The sequence below is a fragment of the Callospermophilus lateralis genome, unplaced genomic scaffold (assembly GCF_048772815.1).
Source record: "Callospermophilus lateralis isolate mCalLat2 unplaced genomic scaffold, mCalLat2.hap1 Scaffold_137, whole genome shotgun sequence".
Classification (NCBI taxonomy): Eukaryota; Metazoa; Chordata; class Mammalia; order Rodentia; family Sciuridae; genus Callospermophilus; species Callospermophilus lateralis.
This window is the reverse complement of record NW_027512527.1, coordinates 3,028,269-3,040,642: the sequence shown is the minus strand read 5'-3', so window position 1 is coordinate 3,040,642 and position 12,374 is coordinate 3,028,269. Positions and strand designations below refer to the sequence as shown.

The 12,374-nt window shown below is 41.1% G+C and overlaps 1 protein-coding gene across 1 annotated transcript in view; it reads left to right on the top strand.

The window, feature by feature from the left end:
- Positions 1 to 12,374, top strand: part of LOC143640215 (alpha-1,6-mannosylglycoprotein 6-beta-N-acetylglucosaminyltransferase A-like) — a 101,881-nt gene that overhangs the window by 61,633 nt on the left and 27,874 nt on the right. Inside the window, exon 5 of the mRNA XM_077108100.1 lies at positions 6,949 to 7,095. Coding sequence (XP_076964215.1) covers positions 6,949 to 7,095 — 147 coding nt within the window. The remainder of the gene's footprint in view (positions 1 to 6,948; positions 7,096 to 12,374) is intronic.

The following is a 12,374-nucleotide window of genomic DNA, read 5'->3' as shown; positions in this document are numbered from 1 at the left end:
CTCAGGGAGCAGAGAAATCATCATCACAGATATAAGAGATTGCTGGGGTATGGATACACCTACTATTGAACCATATAAAGAGACAGAATCAGGTAGCCAAGGTGCCAATGGCATATTCAGGAGAAAACTAGAAAGCAACCTATCTAGAAAGTATTGGAAAATAGTAGATGATTAAATACAACAGGAAATAAGGGTCAATGGTCACAGAAAGAGGCATGCAGACACTGCACATAGATAGTTGGGGAGCCACTGAGTGTTATTGTACTACACTAGAGCATAATGGTCTGGGGCTTTGTGGGCTATGCCCTTTCTATATTCCTGCATTAAAGTATCACATGAAGTTAGGTAGCTTGTGAATAACAGAGTTGGCTGTGAAAGCCCTTTAATTTATTTGAGATGCTTTCTTATATTTACTAATAAGTTTTTTTTATGAATTTTGCATATACTTATTGAACAACTAGTATATACCAGGCATTGTGCAAGGAATGCAACAGTGAACAAAACAAGCAGATCCCTCCACTAGTGTTTCCTAAAGCATAGAGAAGTTTATTATCACGGGTGGATTTCTTAACTCTGGTCCTTGGCTCACTTTGCTTTTATATTCAAGATAGGGCAGAGAGGTTGAACAAATAAACTTTTGTAGCATGTTAGCCATCGCTGATCTTATTTAGAAGGTACATTCATATGTGCTATCCTCTTGGAATCTCACAACAGCTTTAAGAGGTAGACAGTGCTAGTAGGGTTGTTAACTCTGGAGAGCTGGACATGCCTATGGTAAATTGAGGTCAAGTTGAGGAGGTCACTCTAACTCGTGATTGTTTTAATTGCAAATGAAATCTCTGCTAGGCTGTTGATGAACCAGCCTCATAAACACCCAAACTCAATGGAAACCAACCTATCAAAGAGTATCTATCTCCTCTGCTTCAGTTTCTTCATTTGTAAATATATTTTATCCTTTCAACCTTCAAGTTATTTGTGCAATAGCATGAACAAAATATTCTGTCAGTTCTTTAAGTCCTTGTTTTAATGAAGATATTATTTCCTTGTAAGGTCACCTGTAATCAGATGATTATTTGAAGCCCTCCAGGAATGACGTGTGTCCCGTTTTACCATTTGCTTCCCATCACCTCCTGTCTTACGTTGATATTTTAGAATCATCAGGATGTCCGGGCCCTTTAACAGCAGTGCTATTTTTTGCTATTTGCCTCATTTTACTTTTCTCCACATCAGGTTGTGGAAAAAGTTCAAGCTCCTTTAAAATAACATTTGGCAGAGCTGGTTTTCAGGAGCATGTCTTTACTGTCTCACACACTTCTATTAACCCAGCCTCATGAATGTCTTGCTCAGCCTTGCAAATTTTAAAAGAACCCTTACTTACTTACCATCCACTTACCCTGTCATAGAATAGGAAATAGGCCAAAACTGAGGTCCCTGATGTCCAGGAGAGAACAAGAAGAGGCCCATAAAACCCCAGCCACGATGTCAGAGTGGCCAACAGCCAAGGAGGACAGCTTGAATTTTAGCATGAGGGACATGTATTCATCCTTGAAAAATGGGTAACTTCTGAGCATGTCCCTGAGCCCATTACATAGTGCCTGCTTATCTGAAAAGAATATATTAAAATACTCCAAGTGGAACTATGGCTCAAACAGTTAGCAAATAGGATGAGGCTAAGGCAGTGTATCACTGAGATTCTCCTCACACCCAGAACACACCCTCATGCACTAAAATGAATGGATCTTGGCCTCTGCAGTAGTGACATGGAAGGCCGGTCAGCCTTTGCATTTATAACCCTTTCTGCTTCCAACTCCTTCCTCTGTGTCTCTGAGCAATTTAAAAGCAACTTATTCCAATCCACCTTGGAAGTGGAGACGTAGAGCTGCTGAGGACTGTGGAATAAAGTAGATTCACAAGGTCTTCAGCCTCAATACTGGAGAGGGAACAAGCCTGAGCTCCTCGAGAGGTTTGAAGGAATGATTGATGTTTAATCAGCTCTAGACTCATTATTTTTCTTTATGAGCCCTCTTTGAATCTCTGCACCAAGCCCAGGAAACCCTCTGCTCAGCATAATTTGTCCTGGCATGCCATTAGGGGCCCAGGCATCTCCAGCAGACTCTTGCTTCAGGGAATCTGGAAAGACAGGAGGAATTAATGAAACACTGAAAGAGATGAGAATCTAGAGAAAATGATAAAAATTTGGATGAATGAATTATTTATCAAAGGACCACAGACAAGTCATTCAGTCCAGCAAACTCCAAGAGATCAGTTGAGGTCAGCAAATCAGGATTCGCTAGAGTAGCATGTTTTTAATTTTGATGTAAATCTCCATCTCTTGTAATATATTTTCTTTCTTCACCTTCCTAATCGTAACCTCTTCATGTCCACCTTCCTCTTCTTGCTTCAGGAAGCTTCCTATTACATTTGTGATATTAAATAGGGTATTCACATTTAACACTGGGATGCAAGGGTGTCTGCAGTTCTGACGTAGGAGCCAGACAAGATACCTTCCTTTCTGCAGTCAGAACATCTCTGACTGTGGCCTGCCAGGTGAAGCTGCTACTAGTGCTCATGCTATACCTGTACCCTTCTCTACCCAGACTTTATTTCTTTTCCCCTCCAAGCCTTGGTAAACCATGGTGATCCTGTGTTCCCCACCATGCCAGCTCACATAGAGGCCTGGACAGATTTGGCAAACGGGCTGCCACATCCTATCCTGTCTTCATGCCTGACTCCCCACCCTCTGCCAAATAGACATTCATTCAGCTATGACTTTTCTTATACAGCTTGGATGGGTTTTGAAACCTCTCTCAGAATCAGGACTTGAGGTTCCACCACCACTGGAACCAGGCCATCATGTAGCACCATGAACTTTGCACCAGAGGTTTTGCTTGTTCTCTTTGTGGGTATATTTCCAAGGCCTAGAAGAACACCTGGCTTATAGAAGGTACTGGATACAGGCCAAATATCCCTCATCCAAAATGTTGCAATCCAAAACTTTTTGGGTGCTGACATGATGCTACAAGCACAACTTCCATACAACTAAACCCCAACTACTGATGCTAGCCCATGATGTGCAGATGTGTGACACTGTAGCGGTATATGAACTTGGGCCACTACTTAGTAAATGTTTATAGAGTACCAAGTTTTGGAATATTGAATTTTTCTGTGAAATATTTCACATAATCCTCACAGCAACCCCATGAGATAAAACAATGTTGTTGTCCCCATTTTGCACTTGAGAAGGTCCCAACCCTGAAGAAAATAGATTATGCATGAGCCTCAGAGAATCCACAGACAGGCAACTTGTCACAGTTATGGAAGTATGAAATGACGGTGTCAGGACTTGAACCCTGTTCTCCTTGACTCCCAAGCTTGTACTGTTAATTGCTACTTTGTGTCATAACCAATTTATTGGGTAACTCAAGGTTACTTCATTGCTCAACTCCCTCCTGAGCCACCTCAGCACGGCTAATTATCATCAGAAAAGTGTATGTTGAGTATACCAGATTTTGGATTATTCTTGATGTGCCCCATCAAAAGTGACTAGAACTGGGCTGGGAGTATAGCACAGTGGTAGAGCCCTTGCCTAGGAGGCTGACACTGACTTCCATCCTCAGCACCACCACCCAAAAAAAGAAAGTGACTAAAACTGACCAAAACCATGCAGTTATCATAAGAACTGCCTTTGTCCATGTTTGAAGGAATCTTTGTTGAGTGCCCCACTTATGGGTTTGAAATAATTCCATTTCTCCTTTCACACAGAGAAAAATTCTGAGAGGAAAAATTTTGCTGGTCTCTGTGTTGGAATGTTTCCACCCTATGCTGTGAAGAAGGCGAATGGTGCTTCATCAGCCCTTTTTCTCTTAGCATTAGTTCACAATTTAATTTTAGAGCATGTCATCCCTCTGTTTAGGAACACTCACTGATGGGGTTAGAGTTGCAGCCATGGAGATGTTCTGTCACCTGAAATATCCTTGTTAGATTCTGGGCTTCTGAGGGCCAGATGCAGTTTAAATAAAATATGGACAGTTTTCTCCTGAGAAGGTTATCCCCAGTGCTTGAATGCTGTCCTACTTCTGTCTCTTTCTCTCTTTCATCCATGCTAAGTAAGTCTGCAAGTAGGTGCAAGGACTGGGGAGTGGAGATTAGGGCCAAAACAATTTGTTACAGTTAAGGTACTGGTTTGTGGCAAGGCTGTAAGCATGCCAAAGTTTCCAGCTAGAAGTGGTGAATTTTCTGTGCCTATCCTGTTGTCGTTCAACTCTCAGATGTGCTGTTTGACCTTAATATATCTGCTCCATCATAATGTCACAAGTAATGAGTAGACAGGAAGCAAGAAAATACTTGCTTATTGACAGAAGTGACAGAAAACTATTATTTGGTGTTTCCAAATCATGCATTTTCTGCAGTCTTAATTAGTGTGACAGGAAAACCCATTGCCAAGAAATTATGTGGTATTTGCTCAAGCTTCCTTCTAAATAGGCTTGGGAGAGGTAGCCCAAAGTGTTTATTTTCTTCGCACTGAGATATTCTGGTCCCAGCAAGGCAGAAGAGTTGGTGCAAATCGTTATTCAGATATAATTAAACCTAGGTTATATTCAAGTCCATTAAGCCACAGCCTCAAATTCTTTTAATTAATAGGTTCAGATTGGTTGATCTGAAGGAGCTAATTAAATTTTTCTCCAAGATTTTCCATTGAAATAGAAAAGCATTGTGCTTCTTCCATTTCCTCCAAAGTTGTTATTGACAGTTTAGGGTTGATAAGGGTATTGGCATTTCATGGCAGGCCTCAATTTCCAAAGGTCAGGAACCACTGTGGGTGCTGGGTCTCTGACTAAACCCATGAAAACCTAGTCTGCATCTTTTAGTACTGCTTTTAATCAAAAAGGCCCAGGTGTTCTATGCTGTGCTCTGTCCAATCATGGCCTGATGGATGTCATCTATTTTTTCCTGGAGAGTTTTGGCACATTCTTCCTAAAGTGTGATAGGAAGAGGAGATCACAGAAGTCAAAAGCCTTAAGGATGGAAACCCTGGATTCTTCATGCTCAAGAAGGCCTCTTTCCAGCAGAAATGTCTCAATGATTGCTCATTTAAAACAGCTGCATGGGGTTGGGGGGGCTGAGGAGAGAGCCTGGAGAATGTCCTGGAGCATTAGTACATCCCAATATTTATTTGCATTTCTTCTGCTGTCAGGCCTCTTCCACCTCTGGGCCACAGTGCCGGGCCACACTCTGTATTCAACAGTTCTCTCTGAGAATCTGACTTCTGTTCACTCTGCACCAAGAATGAAATCCAGAGCAGGAGAGTGGAATAGAGATTTCCCTCTATGCTGCAGCTTCCAGGCCCTCACCCTCACCCCATGACCTCCAGGGACTCTTCCTTCCAAGGGGAAATGACACAGCCAGCAGTAGGAGTTCTGCAGGCCTCCTGAACCTTCTGTTCACCCCACCTCCCTTTCTCCCTCATGGATGTCCCTGGCTGTGTGATCTCAAGGTTTACAGAAAATGAAAGGTTATTTCTTCAGCAAAAAAAAGAAAGGTTAAGTGCCCTGTCTATACAAAAATTAATAGGATAGGGAGTTTCTTCAGAAAACCTGAAACTTCAGGTGTTTTGCTCCAAAACTCCTTAGGGATCTGCATGATTCTCCAGTGTCACATGTGGACTGCTCTCTGTGCAGCCCTTGTGTTGAGTGCCAGACACATGCATCCTTTGTCTTCCAGGAATGCACAGGGAATCCAGCAGCTTGGACCCGGTGCTTTCCAGCAGAAACATCTCAGTGATTGCTCATTTAAAACAGCTGCATGGGGTGGGGGAGCTGAGGAGAGAGCCTAGGGACGGGAGAACCACACATACAGATAAATCCAGCTCAGCAGACTCCTCCACTCTCAGGACCTTCTGTGGGTGTTTCTCACCATGAAGATGAAAGGAAGCACTGCCCTGGGGCCCACCTGGGCTTTATCACTTGACATGCCTCTTGGGAACTGGAGAGATTTCAGAATTGACTCTGTGATGTGGGTAGGAAGAACACAGGCCTCACTAAACTCAGGCTTGTACCTCACCGTCACCTACCTCCAGCCCTCCAGCAGTGTGCAGTATTCTTGCATGAACATTATGCAGAGTGAGGCATTTGTCTGAGATATTATCTCATTTTTGGACCCAGGAATCAGATCCACTGAACTGTAGCAGCACGTCCCCTTTGTCACAGTGTCTCCCTGCTGCTGTGGTTGTTCCTAAGACTTTGAGAGAGCGTGTTTCTGCTGCCATCTATTGTCTGCCTTGGGGGAAACATGTGGCTTGCTTGCTGGAGCAGGAACATTCATTGCCGTGCAGATTTAGCAACTGAGTACCTTCTTCCCCCACCCAGAGGAAAGTAAAACCAAGATGTTGGTGTCCCCCAGTGAAAACCCCATTATGAAAACCTGTGTTTACTGACCTACCATTGTTTTAAAGCAGTTCCATTTGAACTGTAATCAAACCGCCAAGTGACCTTTCTGTCCCTCTGCCCAGCATCCCTGAAAGGGCCTGTTGTTTGCTGCTTCAATGAAGAAACCTTCTGTTTAGTTAAGCAAGTGTTTTTTCAGTCATGTCTCCTGGTGAGTTACAGAAAGATGATTGTAGGGCCTTGGTTTTTGTTGTTGTTGTTTTTCTTTTAATACTCTAGCCACCCTCAACCCCCCTCCCAACACTTATTTTCTTACTTTTTTTAGCAGAGAGAAGAAGAATACCGTAAGCTGAGCCACTTCACAAGGGTTTTAAAAGTCCCTGGTGATGTTTTTCAGATATTGGAACAAGCCCCTTCTTTTTGCCCCACCCCACCCCCTAGGATCTGGGACCCTTCCAGAGTGTCTGAGGCATTCACAGGAATGGACCACAGTGTAGCCCCCTGTGAGCCAGGGAGGCCAGTCCTTACTGATGTGTTTATATATGCATGTTTTTCTGTCTTCCAGTTGTTTGTTGGACTTGGGTTCCCATATGAGGGCCCAGCTCCCCTGGAGGCTATTGCAAATGGATGTGCTTTTCTGAATCCCAAGTTCAACCCACCAAAAAGCAGCAAAAACACAGACTTTTTCATTGGCAAGCCAACACTGAGAGAGGTAAGTATCTATCAGAATCATTCTATTTTTCAATTACAGGAATAATTGGGGGTAGGATGTAGCTCAGTAATAGAGCACTTGCCTAGCGTGCTCAGGGTCCTGGGATCAATCCCCAGCAACATGGGAGGTAAAAAAGAAGAACTATTTACTTAGTGATAATGTAGGTATAGTCTTCTTGGTATCTATGGAGAATTGGTGCCAGGACCGCCCCCCTTGGCCACCCCTCCCCATGCGTGCACACACAGACACCAAAATCTCTGGATCCTCAAGTCCCTTATGTAAAATGGCATAGTATTTGCATAGAATATCCCCTTACATACTTCAAATCATCTCTGGATTACTTATAATTACAATGTAAGTGCTACATAAACAGTAGTTATGCAGTGTTTAAGGGATAATGTTAAGAGGAAAAAGTCTGCCCATTTTCAGAGTACATGAAGTTTTTTCAAATGTTTTTAAATATTTCTGGACCCAAAGATGCTGAACCAGGGATAAAGAAAGCAGAGAAGTGATAGTGTTATTAGCATCATCCAACATGGTTATGTGGGAAGGGAAATGGTTAGGGACCTGATCCTGGAGCTTAGAGAAACAAATGATTCAGTCACATCACCTCTATGCCAACTGTCTAATCAACAAGGACATTCTAGCCTTTTGATTGCAGCTGAGCTCTTCTTGTCTGAAGCTAAACTCTTCTTGTTGGGAGCTTAGGATAAGATCAACTGAGTAACAAATTTGTAACATATTTGTGGAGAATCAACTCTCCATGATGAGCTATAGAGAGTTAAAAGTGGGCCATGGATATTCTCCAAGAACCTCAACCTTAAGAGGCAAAACATGTCCCTGGGCACTCAGGTGATATGCCTGAGTTTTTAGCCCACCATCAGCAGGCACCACCCCATGAAGTGGTCCTGCCATTGCTAGAACCATTTGCAGAAGCCTTGCTTCAGTTGCCTTCAGAGATCAGCTTGAAAATTCACAATAGATGATAAATCACCACCAAGGAAAGCTGGATTTGATTAGAAGCAATAAACAAGTCATTTGCAGCTAAGTGTGAATGATCAAGCTGGGTGCTTCCATATCTGGCCAGAAAAAGATGTGTGCAAGAAACTTTAAGAATGATTTTCTTTTTATTTCCATGTAGTTAGTAGGTGGTTCTGCAAGATGTTCTCCATCAGTTAAAGCAACACCCTTGTCCTTCAGGGCCTTCAACAGGGGAATTACACTGATGGACAGTCCTCCCATGACATAACCATGACTTTTTAAAGCATTTATTTTTTCAGTGCTGCTGCTTTGAAACCCTTCTGGGTCACTTTCTCTGAACCTGTCATAACTGTATAACAAATGTTATATAGCACATAAAATAAATTGTTTAGTGATGTTTATTAATGAATCGGGAATCCTATCAGTTCATAGAACTGATTATTTTTAAGAGTTCTTTTCTCCAACCCCCTGTATCATTGGTGAAATGGCCAAAGGAGATGGAAAATCAATAAGAACCATAGATTATCTCAAAGAGGTTAACTGTAGCCCAGATAACATCTGACCAGGGTTAACTGGATGTTTGCTTACTTTTTACCTTTTACTCGTATAACTTGAACTCTTCATGGAAGTGGTTTCATTTTGAAAGGTCAGTTCATTCACCAATATTTAGCTCACCTGTGTGCCAGGTGCCAGTGCTGTGGGAGGCACTAGACGCAGAGATCAGGAACAGTCTTGAAGAGCCTATTTATTTTGGAAAGGCTTAAAAGACTTTTCCCAACAGGGAGATTAACTTCTCAGTTTAGAAATCTCTGCTACAGCACGTGACTGATTTTGAAACTTTAGAGTTTGAGGTTGAAAATAGACTTCAGTCATCCCTAGCAGTTTTTGTTTGTTTTTCACAAATAAGAAGTATATATATAAGATAAACAACTTGATATTTGAAATAATAAACATTGCAAAGTGATCACCATAATAAAGCTCATTAACACACCTATCACTATTCATTGATGAGACTGTTCTTCTCCATTGTGTATCATCCATAGGTTTTCCTTTGGGTATAGAAAATCTCAGAAGTTCCTTCTTCTGTCCAAATTGATTTTCTTTTTGTAATTTCCCCTATTTTAAAACTTTGTGATAAATCATACATAATATAAAACCTTTTAGCCATTTATAAGTGTGATTCACTGGCATTAAGTAAATTCACAGTGTTATGCAACAATCACTATTATCAATCTGTAGCCTTATTCATCATCCAAGCAGAAACTCTGTCCCCTTTAAACGGTGGTAACTCCCCATTCTCCCCTCCTCCTCTCTCCTACTTTATGTCTCTATGAGTTTGCCCACTCTAGGGGCTTGATGGAATCATGTTATATTTGTTCTTAGGTCTGCCTTATTCACTTTGATGTGATGTTTTCAGGGTTGATCATGTTGCAGCGTGTGTCCGAATCCTTTTTAATTTTTTTAAGGCTAATTTTCCATTGCATGTATTTACCATGTTGAACTTATCCTTTCATTTGCTGATGGACATTTGAGCTGTTCCCACTTTTTTTTCCTTATTCTGATTAATGCAACTATGAATAGTGGTATACCCCTGTCTGTTTGAGTTCCTGATAATAACTCTTTTGATTATATGCCTACAAGTAGAATTTTGCATTTTTTACTGATTTTAAGATAGTCTGCAGAGAAGTTGCAAAAATAATATAGCATTGAGGTATATTCTTTATCCAGCTTCATCTTCTGGTGACATTTTACAAAACCATACTACAATTATCAAAATAAATAAAATTAATAGCAGTACCCTAGTATTATCTGAACTAAAGACTATATTTGCACTTTGCCATTTTTTTCTGCTAAAATTATTCTTCTGTTACTGGATCTGATTCAGAATCCCATGTTGCATTTGTCAATTGTCATGTCCCCTTAGTCTCCCAGTCTGTAAAAAGCCAGCCTTTCATTGTCACTCATGACCCTCACTGCTTTTAAAGAATTCAGATCAGCTGTTTGTATGCTGAGTGTTTCCTCACAACACTGAGAACACTCCAGACACTTGGCCAAGTCAGTGATGTCACGTTACATGGCCCAGATCAACCAGTACGAAGTTATCAAGAAAAGTATGTTCATTATTTTCTGTCAGTTAGTGCCATCATTTAGTCATTTGCTTACTGCCGAGGTCGCGGAGGGTTTTCATTCTTTATGCCATAAAGAGAGAACAGACATTGGAACTGCTGCCTGGGATGATGCCACCAGGCCCGAAATGAGATTCCAATAGAAAGACAGTGTGGACTCCTTTCAACGGTTGCTCAGTGAGTGACCTCAGACAGATGACTCCATCAGTCCTGGGCTCCCACCGGAGGGCTGGGAGGCAGAAGGGCAGTTGACAGATGTTTAATGCATCCCTACAGAGTCCATGGTACTATATGCTGCGTTAATGGAATTCAGCAGGACACATTTTCTGTTTTCAGAGCTCTAGATCTGATCTGGAAGAAGGATAAGACAGCTGCATAATCAGTGGGAGTGCATAAGAAATAGGGAGATGGATTAAGGAGGGGAGTTAACTTGGAGTTGTGCCAGGTGGAAGGAGAATGTGCAGGGTTAACTGACAAAGATTGACAGATGGGGCTTGGCCTTAAAGAAAAAGGAGAAGAAAGGACTTCAAGCCTGAGAGGGATGAATGTTGATGAACTTGGGGGGAAACCCAAGAAGGTCAGGTTTCATCTGTAGCTCCCTCCAGCAACACCAGGCAGCTTTGAGAGGGGCTGCCTCCTCTGCTCTTTCAGCTCACAGAAGCTGCCAAATCCTCCTACCCAAAGATGCTTTTAATTAGAAAAAAGCTGTCAATAGGTCTACAGATTTCTAAGGGTCAAAACCTCTTAGAAATTATCTTTTATTTTTCCCCTCAGGAAAGGGGAAATTTTTACAAGTATATATATATAATTATAAATATACCTGAGTATGTATAATTATAAATCTCTATTTTGCCTATGTTAACCTTTTATGTCAATCAACAATTCATCCAACATAAATTGGCCCATATCAATTGCCTATGGGTCTCTTTTTTTGCCTTCACTTGAAGGGAAAGTCTAGAGTTCTAACTGTAAGTTTAACTTTGTTTTTATTTTTGCATTGGGCCAAGTTTTTTAAATACAGTGTATACTCAGAGGGAAAAACATTTCACAATGCCTTAGGTTATACTTGGTTCTTTATACTTTAATATGAATTGGATTTTTATTTTTATCTTCATATTTGGAAACATATTAGTAGATTCCCAGTCATTATTCTGACATTTTGTAAACTATGAGAAATTCTCTGAGTTCAGGGTTTTTTTTGTTGTTGTTGTTTTGGGTTTTCTTAACCTATCCAATAAAGAGAACCCATGTTCTCCTTGGAGATTTAATAGCTACTCTGAAGTAATGTCTCATATTTAATAAGATTTTCATTACTTTTACAAACTATTCTATAGTAAATTTCCTGATTGATACATGATGAAGTAACTGAGATCAGACGGTTCTCAATAAATTAGCAAGGAAGAACATAACATTCAAAAGGGGCTAATGAATCACAAAATGCCTCCCTCATAAAATTAAGCAACCCTCAATAAATGTAGATGAATGAAATTATAATGGCTCAACATTTTGTATTTTCTTAGTGCTTAGAGCAACCTGTAAATATGCAGGGACCTTAAAGAGTAGGGAGGGGTGAGAGACTGCTGCTGATATATTACTTGCTAAATAGTGACATTGATGGCAACTCTAATTTACACTGATTAGAGCAGAAGGGCTAATTAGTTTGTCCTCTAAGCCACAAAATGAAAATAATGCAACATTTTTTGCTCATCTTCACAAAAGGTCTAATAGGGGCATAAATCCAGTCCAATGAATTTTGTTTTATGTTGGCAAGTTTTAAAAGGCTTTTGTTTGCCTTCAGTCATTGACATCCTCTAAATTGTCATGCTCTTTCCTTTTCAAAGCTAATAAGTTGTTGAAGGATCTGGATTTGAACATTCTGGTTGTTGGGTCTATACCTCAGAATCTTTACGACTACATAAGAAACCCAATAAGTGATGTATGTGCAGGTGATCACGCAATGCCTGGCCCCACATGGGATTTCACTGATAGGGATTGAATCCAAATATGTGCAGAGAAAAAAAAAAACAGGTGTTCCCAGTTCCATGGAACTGCATATCATCTGTAGCCTTCCACTGACCACAAAGCCCAGTGTGCAAAAGAGCAAGGCACACATCAGGAGGGTGGAGAGTTGAAAAGGCTAGTGCAGGACCTGACCCAGGGCAGAGAAGCAGG